The 18,814-nt window shown below is 36.0% G+C and overlaps 1 protein-coding gene across 5 annotated transcripts in view; it reads left to right on the forward strand.

Moving 5' to 3' along the window:
- Positions 1 to 18,814, forward strand: part of ITGAV (integrin subunit alpha V) — a 68,774-nt gene that overhangs the window by 30,873 nt on the left and 19,087 nt on the right. For all 5 annotated transcript variants that reach the window (XR_012650401.1, XR_012650402.1, XM_075027959.1 and 2 more), the window contains exons 4-21: positions 467 to 581; positions 1,878 to 1,939; positions 3,545 to 3,590; positions 5,113 to 5,238; positions 5,973 to 6,017; positions 6,208 to 6,251; positions 6,338 to 6,394; positions 6,875 to 6,927; positions 7,339 to 7,541; positions 9,608 to 9,799; positions 9,912 to 9,957; positions 10,551 to 10,652; positions 11,432 to 11,490; positions 12,517 to 12,671; positions 14,238 to 14,375; positions 15,100 to 15,167; positions 16,358 to 16,505; positions 17,693 to 17,785. Coding sequence is in view for 3 of the 5 variants with exons in the window: in XM_075027959.1 (XP_074884060.1) it covers positions 467 to 581; positions 1,878 to 1,939; positions 3,545 to 3,590; positions 5,113 to 5,238; positions 5,973 to 6,017; positions 6,208 to 6,251; positions 6,338 to 6,394; positions 6,875 to 6,927; positions 7,339 to 7,541; positions 9,608 to 9,799; positions 9,912 to 9,957; positions 10,551 to 10,652; positions 11,432 to 11,490; positions 12,517 to 12,671; positions 14,238 to 14,375; positions 15,100 to 15,167; positions 16,358 to 16,505; positions 17,693 to 17,785 (1,752 nt within the window). In the remaining 2 variants the exon portion in view is untranslated. The remainder of the gene's footprint in view (positions 1 to 466; positions 582 to 1,877; positions 1,940 to 3,544; positions 3,591 to 5,112; positions 5,239 to 5,972; positions 6,018 to 6,207; positions 6,252 to 6,337; positions 6,395 to 6,874; positions 6,928 to 7,338; positions 7,542 to 9,607; positions 9,800 to 9,911; positions 9,958 to 10,550; positions 10,653 to 11,431; positions 11,491 to 12,516; positions 12,672 to 14,237; positions 14,376 to 15,099; positions 15,168 to 16,357; positions 16,506 to 17,692; positions 17,786 to 18,814) is intronic.

Here is an 18,814-nt window from a genome sequence, read left to right on the forward strand (position 1 = left end):
CCATAGTGGAAAAAAAAAAAGTGAAAAGATCTGGGTAACTCAGAATTTAAACACAATCCCAGTAATCAGTATGGTTTGTGTTTTCTCAGAGTTTATTGGCTAGCCTTTTTTAACCCTTTATAAACAAAGGTTGTAGTATTTTTGTCTGGTTTTGAAGAAAGGAGTAGAAATAGTTTTCCTGAAGTTAGAATGTGTTATAAATTCTTGATGAGCTCTTGACAACTGTTGCTTTAAGAAATTATTATTTCTAAAATTCTTGTGATAAACCAGCTATTTCTAAAAATAGAAACTGGTGATACTTCCAGCCCAGTGCTGATAGTATAAATCTTCTCTAATAACATGTGGTACATCCACCAAAACTTTTTTCGGTTACTATTCTGTAGAAAATTGTCATTCCATTGTATTATTCTATACCCCCCAGCATTCTGAAGAGGAGTTTTTCTCACTGCCATGTTTTCTTCCTTAGGCCTGTGCCCCATTGTACCACTGGAGGACTGAAACAAAACAAGAGAGGGAGCCTGTAGGAACTTGTTACCTCCTTGCTGGATCTAAATCTGTGGAATATGCACCCTGCAGGTCAAGTAAGTGTAGAACATGTCATTGCTTTTCTGTTTGGATTTTCCCTTGTGTTATATTTTTGTGTACTTTAGAAGCGGGACGTTTTATAGATATTACCCCCTTCCACGTATAGGCTCATAGCAATTCGAAAAAAAACTAAACTAGATCCAGACATCTGAATTCTCTTCCAGTTGATGTTCAGGATGCAGACCTTGCTTTCTCTACTGTAGGCCAGGGGAAAATCTTAGATCCAAATATCACTGGAACTGAGGACTTCAGTTTTTGAAAGGACTACTTCTGTGGTAATCACTCGAGCAAAGTTATGTAGCAAGTGCTTTTTCAAAGACCAACTCTAGAATTTTCTGAAGCCTAATTATTGTTATTCAAGTAATTTAAAGAGAAAGCTCATTTTAGAAGACAAGGTTTTGTACAAGTAGGTTCTGATTTCCATGTACGTGTACGTACATAGCGATGCACTGTTTTAATTCATTGCTGAACATATTGAGTCTTATATTCCAAACGCTTTGCATCCATATTGTGTAGTTGAGTTGGTAGATTATTCAGAGGCTTAATAACCTTTTCTAAAATACAGAAGCCTAAAAGTTGAACATTCAGGCTAGGATTTTTTTTTTTTTACTTGCTGAAAATCATTGGTGAACAGCAGGAATGAAATCCAGTGTGTCCCAACATAAAAAGAAGTTAAATAAGCATGTATTAAACTAAAGCATGCTAGTTAAGTAGTAGTCATACTTCCAGATAAGGGGGTCTCAACTTTTCTACCTTGTTGCTGTATGATCATAAGATTAACTCAGCCATAACAATTCTTGCTGGGATGAGTCTCAGTACGTAGAGATTTTTTCAGCCAGGTATGCTGCTTTTTTTGTGTTTTAAGCCAATACTTGAAACAACTTCCGGTTATGTGCCTTCCAGATTTTTATTCCATACCAAAAGAAAAACTTACTAGTTTCTGGATACCTTTTTTCTTGAAGAAAAATTGCAAGTGTTTTTCCCCAAAACTTAAATTAAGATTAAATACAAAGGGCTATGGAGTTGCTGTTTACTTTGACTGTGTTAGGCCAGAGCATATGTTGATGTTATATGTATGTTAGGCCAGCTCTAAAGTTGTTACAGCATTTGGTTGTGAGTTGTTAATGAAGAGAAAACACTAACTGAGGAGAAAAAAAATTTCAAGGTTCAAGTTCAGGAGTGCATGGTTACTTAGGAAGATGCGTTGGAAAGTATCCACAGAATCATCTGATCTGGTACTGATAATATTTATTTTATTTATTTTTCTCTTTTCTATCCGTTCTTTTTTGTAGCCACTATTGATGCAGATGGACAGGGATTTTGTCAAGGTGGATTTAGTATTGACTTTACAAAGGTATGTGAATCTTTTTCAATTCCTACGAGTCAGCAGACAGTTGCAAGTTGACAACAACCCTGATACAGACCACATACAAGCACAGCTATTATGAAACTAAATGTAAACTACCATTCCTGGGGGGAAAAAACCCAACCAAACACATTCTTGTAAAACAAAAATAACTTCAAACCACTCTGGTATTATAAACCAGTTTCTCCCTACATCTTCACAGTGGGATGCTTTCACCTCTTGTAGGAATCACGTGCTGAAAAAATAGTCTGCTTTCCCAGCCTCATGCCATAAACCTCTGCTGTAGCTGGTCCTCAAGTGAAATAAACTAGTAGTCAGATTTTTTGAGATAATTATTATGAAGGCATGAGTGCACAGCTAGTGTTACTTCTTGAGGAAGAATAACTGCTAAAGGGAACTGGTAAACAGTGTTCTTGTCAATTTTATGTTTTGTTTTTCTCATCAGACTTTCTTTTTTTGCGGTCTGTCTTGTGTTTCTTCTACTTTTATGTTCTCCCTGCCTTTTATAGTTCTTTTTTTTAATTTAAATTCAGAATTACTTTTTAAATCTAAGCACAATAAAACTGTGCACAAATATGCAAACTAACTGTAGGTTTTTTTATATTGTACATTTAAATTGTTTAGCATGGTCCGGACACGTTAAGACCGTGCAAGTCCTGTTTGTGATGTGGCAATTTTTTGGGTTCTTCACATCTTATGGTTGGGTCATAGCCCTTCACTCTTTGCCTGAGGACACTCTTTGTTTTTCCTCCAGAGGAAACTGCCAAGTGCCGTATAGGACTGTAAGGGTTTGAGTTACTTTGCATGCACACCTGAAGCTTACTGTGCAGACTCTGGCCCCTGTTAAAACCAACCTTGGCTCTAATCCAAAACCCTAGCAGGGTGGGCAAGCCTGGGTATAAGGTATCTTCAAACCGCTGACCTAGATTTTTCTGAGTGGTGAATATGGGAGTTTTTAAGATTAAAACCTGAATAAGTGGCTTAATTATGCAGCAAAGCCTATGGCCCAATTCACTACTTAGAGAGCAAACTCCCAGGACTGGGATAGCTAATGTGGTTAAAGTTTCATAAAATGGTTTGTGGATTGCAGTTGTACCAAGGAATACAAAGTGGGGGAATTACATCACAGCTTTTCTGAATTAAACTTTCCTAAAGATAAGTTACAGAAAGTGGCAGGGGCAGAAGATGAAACTAGTTTTGTGTACTGACCTAAAAACATGTTTTTGATTGCCTTATAGCAGTCTTATGTTTTCTCCTAATTGTATTTCTGTTGTCTTAGATGTATGTGGGTAGAATGGTCTCCTACAATAAAAGCACAATTCTGCCTAGAATTTTAAATGGGTGAAATAGAGAAGCAAGTCACAGAAGGCATATTGTTTGTTATCTTAGCATTTTACGGGATGCACTTTTAATTAATCATTCCTTCAAAAAATAAAATGTATTGGGGTCAGTGAAGCTACTGTGGTATATGTGCATGGGATTACTTCCCATAAACATAGGACATGTTCTCTTATTTTTAGATATGCTTAATGTGTTTTTTCTTTTTTTATTTTTCTTTCTCCCCATCCCTGTCCCATCCCGTCCCCCACCAAGGGAGACAGAGTGCTGCTTGGAGGACCTGGAAGTTTTTACTGGCAAGGTGAGATATATCATTTAAGACACAGAGAAGTTGACCTCTTTTATTTTTCTCTTTATCCTCCTAGTCATTTCTATCCATACTCCTCCAACTACGGTCAAAGTCTTCATCAGTAAGAAAACTAACAGAAATAATTCTTCCTTCTCCTTCAAAGTATTTCCTGAATAATTAAGGCAACCACAGATTAAACCTGAAGTAATAATTGTGTAGATGTGTCTTTTGTCTTTTAAATAACTCGAATTGTTTTAAAGGTATTTTCCCAGGAATGTAGTATTTGTTTCCACCAGCAGGCTAAGTTTCCTCTAGGATATTTTGCTTGTTTGAAAATCTACATGCTTTGTAATTTCTGACATATATATGAAGCATATATTTTCAATGAGAGATGTACCCTGCAAAGAGAACTATCATTATTGCGTTTGTTTACGTTGATCTGTTTTGTGCTGTGGTGCACATTTTACTTCTTAACTGCGCTGTTTACACAGAACATTATGTATGTATTTTGCTAATGTGGGATTCAATCAGTATTTGTTTGCAGGATCATTCATCATTTAGCTATAGCTCTCTGTTCAAAAGATGGTGCTGCTACAATAAGGACATAGCTGCCAAACTCTGCTGCCTGTTTTTGAATGTAAATACTAATGTTTATGAAAGATTTTCAGTATCATGCCAGCCTATGTGTAGATGAAGCAGCACAGGAGGCTCGTTTCCAGTCCCATGTTTTAAATTCTGAACAAAGTGGAGTGATTGCAACTAAATTGCAGATACAGTATACTATAGATTTTGTTTCTGTATTAATTTTATTGCTTTTTGGCAAAAGTGATGTCTCATCTGCTGAAACAACCTTATTCTTCTCTACTACTACAAAAAAAAAAAAAAAAAACTTACCTCTGAATAGAAGACAATAGTATACTTCTAAAAACTAGATTTTTTCACCCCAAAGTTTTATTCTACTTTCTGAGATGCTGGAGGAGTAGTTTTCCCTATGCTTCATACATATATGAATATGTATGTGAAGTACATGCTCTTCTGAAAAAAATTTTTTTGTGATTAAAGATTTAATTTATACTCAAAAGAATGTAATGAAGTCACCACCTAGTGGCTAGTGAAGTGAAAACAGAGAACACGGTAATACACTATGCTCATATTAGTTTTTTGTCTGCCATATTAAGCTCTCATGTATTTAGATAAGGAGCAACGACTCATTTCTGCAATACCATAAGCATATGCTTACTGTTAACCTAACTGGGCAGTCCCATTTAAGTCCTGGCTTACGTGTAGGAGCAGCTTCCATTTTCAGTGAGAACTCTTTGTGTGCTTTTGATTAAATATGTGCATAATTATTTGCTGAAGTAGGATCCAAATTTTCACTTGTATCTTTTCTGGTGCTGCTGCTGTTGGCTATTTTCTGGTCAGTATTGTGGAAGAGTTGTTGCTTTAGAAGCAAGCATTCTTAGAGTCCTGTTGCTTATTGAATGAGTGCACACATATTTTATTTGTGGTTTTAAGCTGTTTTCTTTCTCTTTAGGCCAACTTATTTCTGATCGAGTGACAGAGATTGTGGCTAAATATGACTCCAAAGTCTACAGTACAAAGTATGATGACCAGCTAGCAACCAGACCTGCTAGTGCTGCTTTTGATGACAGCTACTTGGGTGCGTAGTTTGAAAAGGAAGAAAACCTAGCTGTACTTGAAAAACTCCCTTGCGCTATTCATACCTAAGTCTAAGTCACACTACTAGTAATTCAACATTTGACAGATAACTAAAGAGCTACATACTTGAAAATGCAGTAGTTTATGTATGATGGAAGCTTGGTTACCTTGCCATAGGCTTGATTCAAAAAGCACCTGATGACAAAATAAATGGAAATATTTCCATGAATTTTTGTGCTCTGTGATTCAGGATGAATATGGGAATGGGCAAGGTATGATTTTTATGTGAGAAGTTAGTTGTGTACCTATTTTTTTAGAAAAGCAGCTGTTTCTAAATAATCTACCAAAACAAAATAAAATGTAGAAGAATCATGTTTGGGAAGAAAAGTAATGAAGAGAGCAAATAAAGAGAGTCCCTTAGAAGAGTGGGAAATCATCATCTAGCTTCATGTATGTCTAACTGTGTTCAGAAGAAAGCAAGGATAGACCATAACAGTTCCCAGGATGATAATTCTAAAATTTTCATCTTCTGATGTCAAATTCATGGATGCTGATGTATTACTGTCAACTCCCGTAGCTGTTTATAGCCTAAGCTACTTAAAGGCAATATTTATTCCATTGCATTTTAAAATGAAGTGAGAGGACTGTGCTTAGAGACCTATGAAGAATGTAAAGAGAGGTGAAAGGTTTAATAAGGTTTTTAAAATGATTTACTAATTTTGTCTGTTGCATCAGGTTATTCGGTGGCTGTTGGAGACTTCAATGGTGATGGCATAGAAGGTAAGACCCTTGCTTCAGTAAAAAAATCATGTTAATAGGCTGGACAGGTCTTTCAAATAAATGGTATAGAACAAATGATACAGTGCACAAGAAAAATGTGTAAAGCACTAGGAATGAGCTACTCTGTTCAAGCAAAGTCACTGTGCTTTGGGACCTGAATGTTATCTGGGTGTCTTGCTTTACATTTCAGACTTTGTATCAGGAGTCCCAAGAGCAGCAAGAACTCTGGGCATGGTAGGAAATTTGAAACATTAAACTCTACAATAAGTAAAATGATCAATATTGTTGGTATGCTGTAATGTGTATTTCTTTGTGTGCAGGTGTCAATTTACAATGGGAAAAACATGTCTTCCATGTACAACTTCACAGGAGAGCAGGTATGTAGCTTTATTCAGTGTGATGTGTGACCAGGAGGCTATAGAAAGATGACGTGTTGAGACAGTATTTAGGGTACTAGAACATATAATTTTCTGTATGTTACTAGCTGATGTGCCAAAGAAAAATTTTATACAGTCTGTAGGTATCCTAAAAATGTATGTTCTGTGAGTTCCAGTTTTGTAGTACTACTTAGAAAAACAATCTTAATTAAATGAAGGAAATGCTTCCTATTTTGAGAATTGGTAAAGAGGACTGGATCATGAAAGGGGGAATGGGGAAGGTAACTGATCAGTTTACTTTTCAACAAACTAAGGAAGAGAAAGGAAAATACAAGGAGAAAGGATCAAAAAATTTTGTGGTATACATTATCATCTCCCTAATGCCTTTTCCACTAATGTCTTTTCCATACAGCTTTCTATAAACTTGTTTGTGTGTTTGTATCACTACAACTCAAGTTTGGTTTGAATTTTGTTTTCCAGATGGCTGCCTATTTTGGGTATTCAGTGGCTGCCACAGATATCAATGGGGACAAGTAAGTGTCCTCCTCTCCCCACTGCCACCCAACTTGTTTCTAGAAAGAAAAAAAGCTTTTATTAAAACCTCTTTCATACAATATAGATTTCTGTCTTCATTACTGGTTTAACATGTCTGCGCAACACACTTTCTTGCTAGCACTCAACTTTTGTTTTAACAATTGTAGATTTGTTTTTGTGTTTATTTACATAAATACACATGTGCACTCACATGCTTTAAACATGTTAAATTCTGGTATATTTATGCTTACTTTGTCAATAGATATTTGCCTTCAGTTGCAATTTGAAGATAGGTAACTTTCATCTTAATACTGACTTCAGTGCTGAGTTAGTCCTACTAACTGATGCTTACGAGAATGAAACTGAATATTCATGCTGTTACTGAAGAACCTTATCCTTCTTTGTTCCAGTTACACAGATTTGTTTATTGGAGCCCCTCTTTTTATGGATCGAGGTTCTGATGGGAAACTTCAAGAGGTTGGCCAAGTTTCCATTTGCCTTCAACGAGCCTCTGGAGGGTTTCAGATCACAAAGCTGAATGGTTTTGAGATATTTGCAAGATTCAGCAGTTCTGTTGCCCCTCTGGGGGATTTAGATCAGGATGGCTTCAATGGTAAGACATCATTTATTGATCAGTATTTTCTGTTTGTAGATGAAATCTAGACAGCACACTGAATGTGGATTCTGCACGCAAACATTAGGCATTCTAACCATGACTGAATGTTGGACACTAAGGTCTAGACTCCTTTCGATGCTTGTATGCTACTCCCAAGAATGCTAACAGGAGTTACATGGATGCATCGAGCAGAGACTATACCATTTAAACTACAGCATGGATTATTTTAGCTGTTACACTGGTCAGTTCATTACTTTCTAAGTCATAAGTACAGTAGAAACTTCAATGAAATACCTGACTCTCCACTGTGACTTGTTAGGACACCTTCAGTATAATTTTCCTGTTTCCATTGCTTAAAGCCAATTTTCCTCTCCAGAAACACAATGATGACCAAAAAGAAGGTTTTGTTTCAGAGAGCTGGTTAAAAATGTTCTGATAGAAGAGATTTTCCTGAGAAAAGTCTAGATTTTTTTATTTATTTATTTCAAAATGGAAGAATCTAGTGAAAATATCCCATAATAACTACAGCCAGCTGTACTAAGAGCAGAGTGTCTCGAGCAAGTATTTGGATGAGAAGTCCAAGTCTGATAGAACTGAAGCTGTGGACTCTCAAATCTGTTGCCAGTACTTCTTGTTACTTTCACTTAGGAATGGAGAGCAATGTAGCAGACAAGAATCATACAGTTTTGAGATGGAGGCTTCCAGGAATCCTAGGGAGAACATTTTGTTTTGCAAGTTTTACTCCAGTGTTTCCTAAAGAGTGGTAGGAGTTTGAGTTCCTCAAAAAATGCTCATTTTTGGTTTTTCCATTCTGCTTGCAAGCTAAGTATTTTCTGAAAGATCAAAAATTGTAATAGGCTAATATTCCCAGATAGCGCTAATTTTTTTTTTTAATGAAATCATAGAATCATAGAATAGTTTGGGCTGGAAGGGACATGTTTAGTCGCTAACGGTATACAGAATTAGTGTGCAACTATTCACAGAAGACATCAGAAAGGTTACAGCTAATAGCCAAAAATCCAGTCACTTGATGAGATGATCCAAAAATGTTTTGATTCCATCATATTTCTGTCTGATATACACTGTAGATGAGAAAATCGTAGCAAAAGCTGCTTCTTCTTAATTACTTTGCCATTATTTAGTCTGGTTTTTTAGTCTTTTTTTTTCCTGCTTTGTTTCATTTTGGGACCATTAATTAAAATGCTTTCCATCACAGTACGGTGCAAGATTGGAATTTCTGCTGCTTTCATAAAGTTTGTAAAGATGAGTCAAAAATACAAAATGGTAAACTTTTGAGTCCTTGTTTTTTTCATGAAACTTTCTGAAATTTAAGGAAAGAGGAGGGGATAGTATAATTAATATCTGTAGCATTTCATGTTTGGTCTTTGAACCAATTGGAGAGATGTTGAATTTAGATCATATGTACACTTCTAAAGCTGTCCTTAAAGATAGTCCAATTAGCATTTTGTTTATTACTGTTTTAGTCATTGATAATAAGTACTCTTAAATTTATTAAGCTTTAAAAGATAGCATAATTGCACTAACTGGAAGTTCTCCATAAAACATGTTGCCAGGCCATGATCAGGATAGACTGGAATTTGATGCCATTGTTCTAGGCTGATTTAAATTTTCCAGAATTATTAAAATGTCACACCCTTTGGAGAAACATGTGTGTGTTAATGAAATGAGCAGATAGTCCCACTTAGTTTTGCGATTTGGCGCCAACAGTGAGTAATTCTCAGTGTTTCATACTCTAAAAAGCATCTCAAATCCATATGATTTGGCTCCAAGTCAGTTACTGAAGGGCAGAAGTGTTTGCAGAACTATTCCTTTCTCTCCCCTCCCCCCATTATACATCTATGATACATGTTCTTGTTAAACATTTATACTTTCTACAAAAAGCAGCATCCAATTAAAAAACAAAGGTTGTTGATGAGCATTTTCAAGGCTGGTTCAGCATCTCCTCCCTACTGATACACATTGAAACTAATACCAGAAATTATTGATTGATGTTCTCCTAGTCTGTGTTTGGAGATGTTGACGATTGTTCTTTTGGTTTACAGATATTGCAGTTGCTGCACCGTATGGTGGAGAGGACAAGAGAGGACTTGTCTATATCTATAATGGAAGAGCAAATGGTTTGAATGCAGTCCCATCTCAAATTCTTGAAGGGCGGTGGGCCGCTCGCGCTATGCCACCCAGTTTTGGGTACTCACTGAAAGGAGCCACAGATGTGGACAAAAATGGATATCCAGGTCCTTTGCTCTAAATGTCACTTTAGAATAACTTAATAGTAGCCCCACCTCTGACTAACAGCATATTTTAAAAAATAAATTGTAAGGTGTAATATTTCTCCTTTCTTCCTAGACTTGATTGTTGGAGCCTTTGGTGTTGACACAGCTGTTTTGTATAGGTAAGAATCCCTCTATGGTTTTACGTAAGTGCAAGCAGAATGAAAGCTCAGTGGCATTCTTGAGTTACTAAAGAAAGCAGGACCAGAGAAGTCTGAAATTCTGCTACTCCACCTTTCAAGCTGCTGGAGGTAAAAAAATGTTATGCTGTTGTTTTCACTGAGTAAATCTACAATCTGCTATCTGTTATTTATCTTTCTCAGTAATCTATAGTTAAGATATAAATAAGCTGTCTTCACGACTTTCTGAGTGACAGTTTTCTAGATTCAGACACATAGAGGGTGCTGCTAGCTATTGCTCTGCAATCCTGATATTCTCATCCAAACTTGCTCATTTTGGGAAAATACCTTATTTCTCTGTGCTAGAAATCGATAGGACTTCCTCTTAACTCAATTGTCCATGTTCTGACTCTGATGGTAATGAAAGAGCCCAGAAAAGCTTCCTGCTTTTCCTTAATCAACACAGTGATTATTTGTTATTCTTGCAGTTTCACTAAATATTGTCTAAGTGTGTATGTGTATATTACACAATTTGATGGGGAGGGTATTGTCTAACATGGTGTTGAATGCTGCTCAAGAGCGTGTTTTCTTTGCAGGGCTAGACCAGTTATTAGAGTAAATGCTGCCCTGGAAGTTAACCCAACCATTCTAAACCCAGAAAACAAAGCCTGTTCACTGTCAGATGTAAAAGTTTCTTGGTAAGCAGGGTATCTTTGTTTCCCTTTTGAGGGGAGGGACTTTTTTGGGTTTTATTTTCAAAAGCTTTCACTTTTGAAAGGATTCAGGAAGTCTAGTTAGCTAATTAAAAAAAGGCAATCAAACACAGATTTTTCTGAAAGAACAGACAATACAAAATAAGAACTCTTTGACAACAATGGGAGGACCAATGTTGTCTTCAATAGATGCTAGACTGACTCCTAAGTTACATCCTACCTGTATAGATTGCCAGTTGTCAGTGTTGAGTAGAGCAAGATCTTCCCAAGATGGTAATGGATCACACAGCTTTTGCAATGTTTTTACCCATTAACTTGCTTTTTAGGTGGGCATATGGAAAACACTTGGGAAATTATCTGCTCTGCTCTGGTTTTGGTTCTTGTTCCTGGATGATTATCTAAACTCACTTTTCCTTTCTAGTGCTAACTTCCTTTTCAACTCAGTATGCCAGTTCCTTCTAGCTTTAGAAATAAATTAGCCACATTTGATTTCACGAATAAACACTCTGCTTTACAGGTGATGACTACTACATGAATCAAGACTCCAAAGCTTTGCATTGCTTGCATTGCTGTCTACTTATTAATAGGTTATAGTTTCTCTCCCACCAGTAGATAATAGCTTTTGGGAGTGAGCTTTTTGGGAATAACTTTTTGGGGTGGTCTCAAAAGAGAACACCTTTAAACTGAGAAAAACAGTAAAGGATTTCAGAAGAAAATGAGAAAAAAAGTGTTTGAAATAAATATTTTCTTTTCCTCCACAACAGCTTCAAAGTAAAGTTCTGCTTAAAAGCTGATGGGAAAGGAAAGCTCCCTAATTCACTCAGTAAGTTCTACTAGTTTAAAAACTTTAAAGTCTTTTTATATTGCTTGCAGACATGCACACCTGTCACTGTTCTTTTTCATTATTGAAACAGTTGTCTACCCTTTACAGCACAACCTAACAGTTCAGTAACTGCCTACATGACTGTCTTCAGCAGTTTTTTTGCTGAAATTATGTTGAAGTCAGTGGGATTTGAGCATACTTGGGATTTAAGCATATGTTTAACCACTTGGTGGAACTAGTCTTGGAAAATCTTTTGTATTTTACAGAATTGAGATCAACTCTCATTGAGGGGAGTTCTAGACAAGAATATTGAAGTGTGTGCGTTGTTAGGCCTGAAAAATAAAGACAAGCCACAAGGGACTTGTCACATTAAAATCCTGACCTTCTGATTGATATTACTGATTTTTTTCATCACATTCTTTGGATCAGAATGGGAAAAGATTGTTTCAAACAGGTTTTTAAGTTGTCTCTAAGGGATTTGCTAGTGTGGCAGACAGCCTGCTAGAATCAGGTTTTGTCTACTGATTATAAAAGCTTTTCCTTATTTTCTGTATGGCATGGGAAGATTTGTATGGAGGTGGTATGATCTGGGAAGATTCATAAATAGCTGTTAGATAATGTTAATTTTCATTATATCAAATATTTGAAGTTATTAGATTAGCATACAGTTAAATAATGTAAATGTTATGTGCAAAATTGCTTTACAATTTTCTAGGGGAAAAGAAATTTAACTTTTGTTCTTGCAGTTCTATAGCAATTATAAATTACAAATTTATCAGTGCTCTTCTATGTTTCCAGTTTTTAAGGAAAAAGCAGAGTCCAATTAGGACAACAACAGTGCTTGTTACTAGTTTGAGAACTAATGTAGTAACAAATTTTGTATTGGAAGAACTGGAAGTTTTAAAAGTTCCAAGTACTAGGTTTTCATTATAGCTGAAACCAGTGTTCAGCTCCATTTCTGATGGGAGTCTGCACTATGTTTAATTGAATGAAACATCCCTAACCTAAACTCTTTGGATTGGACAGATTTCCAAGTGGAGCTGCTGTTGGATAAACTTAAGCAGAAAGGAGCTATAAGGAGAGCTCTCTTTCTCCACAGCAAACAGCCTAGCCACTCTAAGAACATGACTATTACAAAGGGGGGCAAAATGAATTGTGAAGAACTTGATGCCTTTTTGAGGGTAAGTAGCCATTTATGTTTTAGGCAAATAATTTTTGGTGCATTGTTTATTACAAGTTCCCTGTGTTAAGTGTTTAAAAAAAAAAATAGAAAAAAGAAATGCTAGGGAAACTTCATGCCAAATGGATAGACTTAAAGTTACTAAAACCATATGTCTGTCCTGGGATATCACTGCTGTCAGAGGATGAATGATGGATATTTATTGTGACTAAGGTTCTGGTCACTAAATGGATTGGAAATTCAATTCTGAACTTTGTTATGGACTTCTTGGACAAGACATCTAGGCATAAAATTAGTTACAATTTCCAAGGAACATGACAGTCAATAAGCAGAGGTTGTGCTTCTACTTTGGAGGTAAAAGAATAAAGAAGAATACGGGTCTGCAACTAAAAAGCAAAGATCAGCAAATAACAGAGGAGATGGAGAAGGCTGAAATATTAAGTTTTCTTTTTCTCAGTCTTTTTGTTTCAGTCCCCACAAATGTGGGCAGATGCTAACACAATTAAAAAGTGTAACCTAGTAGAAGAAACGCTGGCTGAAGTGAAGACAGACATATGAAAGTGTAGCTATGTAAGCTAGATGCAGCTCAGATCTGTCTCTGAGTACTTATAAATCAAACATAAACAATGCTTACTCTGCTCTCCAAAAAAACCCCCAACCCAATAAAAACACTAGTAATCATTAAGGTTTCATAGAGGATAGGTAATACTTTTCTTTGACTGGCCTTGTAAGTGAGAACTATATGGAAATAGACATCCCAGATCTCAGTATTAGTAAAGCTTTAACACTTGTCCACCCAACATTCTCATAAAGAAAGTACTGACACATGACCTAGATGAAATTACCTTAAAGTAGATGCAAAACCAGTTAAAACTAAGTTATCAATAGGTTTCTGCCCACAGGAGATAACTTCTGAAGAAAGATCCTGCAATGAGCTGTTCTAGATTCAGTAATTTCCATTATTCTCAGAAATTAGAATAATGAAGCAGAGTTTACGTTGATAAAATCTGTGGCTAACGTAAAGCTAAGAGGTGGTTTGCAAGTACTCTGAAAGGCAGGATTTACATTTGATAAACAGAATGATTTGAAATGAACAATATGAAAGTCAGCAACTCCAAGTAGTAATTTTAGGAAGGAAGAATCACAAGTCCAAAGATGAGTATCTATGAGGGCTCTTAGAAGCATACTGAATTTTGTTTGACAGGAAAGAGTGGAATTGTATAGCCCTTTAGGCTTCTCGCTGTTTTAGTTCTATGACTTAATACTTCCATATGCTCCAGTTTTCCATTTGTAAAACGGGCGTGTTGCTACTAAAATTGTCAGTCTTCAAAGTCTACACTGCAGGTTTTCTGAAAAGAGATCATCTAGTTTGAAAAGAGCTAAGAAGTTTTAATGGTGTTTTGGCTTCCTCATGCCTACTACAGCGTGAACAATAAAAAAAACCCAACTGCTTAGTATTGCTCTTGGGGATGACTGTTTGTTGCCTATAGAGACTTTTGAAGGACATGTTTTTGTTGTTGTTTTCTTCACATGTTTTAATTGTAATTCAAATCTCTGGTTTCCTCAGGATGAATCTGAATTTAGAGACAAACTAACTCCTATTACTATTTTTATGGAATATCGCCTGGATTACAGAACAGCTGCAGATGCAACAGGGTTGCACCCTATCCTCAACCAGTTCACTCCTGCTAATATGAGCAGACAGGTACACTTCTTACACAATCTGTGATGAGAGAACCCAGAATGTATTTTCAGCTTTCAGTACTTATTCAATACTTATGTTCATCTTAGGACTTCTGAAAAATTAAGATACCAAAATATACATGTAGGTTTTAGTCTTTGAGTTATGGAAATATTAATGGTTATTGTATGTTTGTCTTCTCTTTTTTTCCTTCTCTCTGTCAAATTTCTTTTTTGACATGTTATTCCTTAGTGCCGGACTTCCTTTTCATGCATACTAATTAACTGGAGAAAAGCAGTTAGAGTAGTATTGAAGGTGTTAATCTCAAAGGATCGGTGTGTTACATCCTTTGCTCATACTATGCTGCTCTATGTATATTATGTTTATCCCTATAGTTCTTTTAAGCTAATAAACATAGTTTTTCTATTTCTGCCCTTAATACAAATTTTTACACTTGTTTGTAAAGAGGGTAGTGGAGATGCAACTCAAGATGAACAGATTATTCAGAGTATGGAAGGAAGATTATGATATGTAGACATCAGTCCTAGAATTGCAGTGTGGGAGGATGAGCACAGTGCCCTCCATATATAAAAATTCATTTGTTCTCTTCTGAGACTAATAAGATAAAGATACCTCATTATGAGCTATTTAGAAAATTTTTATTTGGTGATGAAACAGTATTATTGGAAATGTATGATAGAACAGATGCAGGAATTATTACAACAATATGCATTTGATTTTTGCATAGGCACATATTCTGCTGGATTGTGGTGATGATAATGTCTGCAAACCAAAACTGGAGGTTTCAGTAGAAAGGTAAATACATGAGAAAAATGCTACAGGGAAAAGTAACTTCCCTACTTGAATTCTGAACTTCAAGAGCTTGTAATACTTTTGTTAAGAGGATTGAAGTAAGTAGGACTCCTCCATGTACACAATCTAAACTCATGCTTATATGAGGAAAACCCATTTTCTGCTTTGTAACCTAATGTCTTCAGCAGGTAATACAGGGAGAGCACACGCCACCACCCCCACCCCAGCCCCCACTATAAGTATACAGTATTTATTTGTATATTTGCTAGGCTGGACATGCATAGCAAGCATAAAATAATGTTAGTTGCAATTGTACCACTGTTCAGTTATTTAATACTAGACAGACACGTGAAGATGTGAACAAGCTTGATTTAATCCAGCAAGGGGTGGAGTAGGACTCTTTTGTCACATGTATGAAAAAAAAATTGTTGATATTGGTAATATCTCTTATTAAACCTGGAAAAAAGAAACAATTTTTAACTCATAATTATTCCATGAGCCTTGGGCTTTTTGTGCTTTGTATGCCTGAAAGCCATTCTTAGTGTATTATCTTTACTCATAAATGTCATCTGTGGGGGTTTTTTATGCCCTTAGTGAAGAGGTATAGCATATGCACATGTATGTAGGTAGTACAGTTCACAAGCATACTGATTCATGCAGATGCTTCCAGAAACATTTTACATCAGTACAGGCACAGTTTGGTTTCCTTGTAGTTGGTGAAATGAAAATACATTGTTTGGAAAGATACTCTTTTTGTATCTGGAACAAATGTATTACAGAGGTCTTGGCTGTATTCTGTAGTTGAGACTTCCATCAGTTTTGTTACAAATGTATGTTTGTATCTCTACTAAGTAGGCTTGTAATTAAAAATGTACACAGTGATTTAGCTATTCATAGTTTGTTGTTCTTTGTAAAAAAAAAGCGTCGGTGGTTTTGTGGTTTATTGTAAATTTTATAAAAAAGATTCTTACAAAACAACATGTAATATTTGCTCCATTTTTGTGATTATATACACGTTTTTGTTTTAAACACAGTGTAGAGCTCTCCTGATATTCCTGAAGCATAGGTACTGCCTCTAGATTTCTCTGATGTCTTTGTGCAATTTCAAAATGTCTCGTTTCTCTAAGTTCAACCAGTTCCATACACTTCAAAACCTGAATGCAGAGTTCATTTTTTACACTTGTTTTTTGTAGTGATCAGAAGCAGATATATATTGGTGATGACAATCCCTTGACACTAATTGTCAGTGCTCAGAATCAAGGGGAAGGAGCCTATGAAGCAGAACTCTTTGTCATCGTTCCACCCCAAGCAGATTTCATCGGTGTTGTTCGTAACAATGAGGTAAAATTCCAACTATCTATCTTCTTTGAGTAGTCATACTTCAGGTACTGCTATGGAAGTCTGTGGGAGAGGGTCTGTCAGTGGTGCTTTTTATGCTTCAATCTTAAAAGCACAGCACTGAAAAAATTAAAAGGTTCTTCCAAGCCCTAATGCTATATAACCCCTTGCTGAATGGTTCCAGTTTGAGCGTACTCCTAGCAACAGAGGAGAATCATGTGTGATGGAGCTTGACACACAGAGTTTATCTGCTACAAGTCTTTATTTGAACAGTGCCCTTGTTAATTTATTTAAATTTAGACTTAGCATGTGGTATGCTAGGTAAAGAGCTGGGCATCTGTGAGGCAAAAAGTGATGTTGGGTATTATTATTCTCTTCCTAAATACATACCTAAGTATGTAGAAAGTCTTGGGTGTCAGTTATCCTGACTACACAAAACATTAAATTTATTTCCTGACTTTCCCTTGTATTATAAAATGTCTGTATAACTTCTGTTTCTTTGAAGACATGTTGGTATAGTCCAAATTTTGGTTTAGCCCATTATAGCTATTTATAAGTAACATACTTTCAGATTTTCTTCATCCTTGTTTTTATTTGGTATAATCTATGATCAGTCAATATATCTGTGAAGTTGCAGAATGTTAAGGTGAAAACTATTTTCCCCCTATATCAAAGGATTCCAACTTTGATACCAGATCCTTCATAGACATTGGACTGTGCCTTGGTTTCGTTCTCCAGTTTGCCTCTGCTACTCTAGAGCTTTGTGTTGTGGCTTTATCCAAAATCTGATAGCTCCTCTGAGAGCTCTTTTTGAGTAAGCTAGTAAATATTAATGTTATTTTGCTTTCCAGTCTTTATCTTCCTATGGAGAGTTTGTCCAATTGCCAAAGTTTCCTCACATAAGTTTTAAAGAATCAGATGAAGAAATGCTTTAGGTCACAAAAATCATCAGCGCTACAAGTGTCTTTTTTTATAACCTTGGAAAGAGCATCTATCTTGTATCAAAAATACTTGTCTCCATGGAGACTTTTATACTCAGATTTTATTTAATTGTAGTGCTTGACTGTGTTAGGACTGAGAAATTATATTAAAATTAATGCAGCATATCTAGAACTTTTCTCCAGACTTTCATCCAGGTGTCCAAATGTGAAGAATGACATTCCTTAATATTGCTTTCTGGTTTACTGCAGGCTTTAGCAAGACTATCATGTGCATTTAAAACAGAGAATCAAACTCGCATGGTAGTTTGTGACCTGGGAAATCCCATGAAAGCAGGAACTAAGGTAAGGCTTGGTCCAACAGGTGTCTGGTAACTGAAACAGGAGTGCAGTTGGCATTTTTCTTAATCACAGCAGTGTTTGGGCAGGATTTCACTCACAGGAATGTAAGATTAGATCTAGCTCACATTTAGCTGTCCACGTTTAGTTAGCTCAGTGGTAATTGGTTTCAAGTTTTCAGCTAAATCAAAGGCTGAAAGGAGTGTTCATGAGTTTTATGATGCAACTCAAAAGGAGTAGTTCATTAAACAATGGAATTAATGAACTCTGGTCCCTCATGAGTTGGTCTTTAGGTTTATCTGATATTTATTTTTTAGTATCTAATAAAGAGCTAGCTCATAATACACCTTTCTCTTAGTGGAAACCTAATAGTCCTTCTCTATTCTGCCTAGTTTTGTGAAGTTTGAGAGTTTTGTCTAATTCAGACCTCTGCAATTCCACCAAATGTAGCTGAAATTGGAAGAATTAAAAAACTCTTAGTGGGACCTGGCAGTTACTAAGATGGTTTGACATAATAAGTCTTTTTTTCTGAGGAAATAAAGTGAAAATCAGTCACAATTACAGACACTTTGATGGGGCTTTTCTTCCAAGCGACTTGTTGTATAGCTGAATAAATGTTATTTCCAAAGTCTTTCTAAGTCTGTCAAGCTGAACTATACAGATGTTGAAGCAGCTATCATGCACTGACTTAGAACAAACCTTGGGAACTGAATTTAGAATCATTAAAGCGTGCCCTGTTCCTTAGACTACAGTACTTTTTGCAACACATAAGGAGGCTTAGTTACGTGTAAAAATGGCTGAACCAAAAGGGGTTAGCATGATGTAAACCTTACATTTCTATTTTGCGGCAGTGATGCATCAGCTGAAATCTACAGAGAGCGCAGTACGTTTCTAGTCTTGATGAACTGGACAAGTTTTATTTGACAGTTCTCTGTGTGTTGTCTTATGACCACAAGCCTCAAGCAATTTTGTTGTATTGTAATAGTATTAAGAAGCTGTTATCATGTATTTTTTTGTGCTTCTACTGAACCACGA

The sequence above is a fragment of the Buteo buteo genome, chromosome 5 (assembly GCF_964188355.1).
Source record: "Buteo buteo chromosome 5, bButBut1.hap1.1, whole genome shotgun sequence".
Lineage (NCBI taxonomy): Eukaryota > Metazoa > Chordata > Aves > Accipitriformes > Accipitridae > Buteo > Buteo buteo.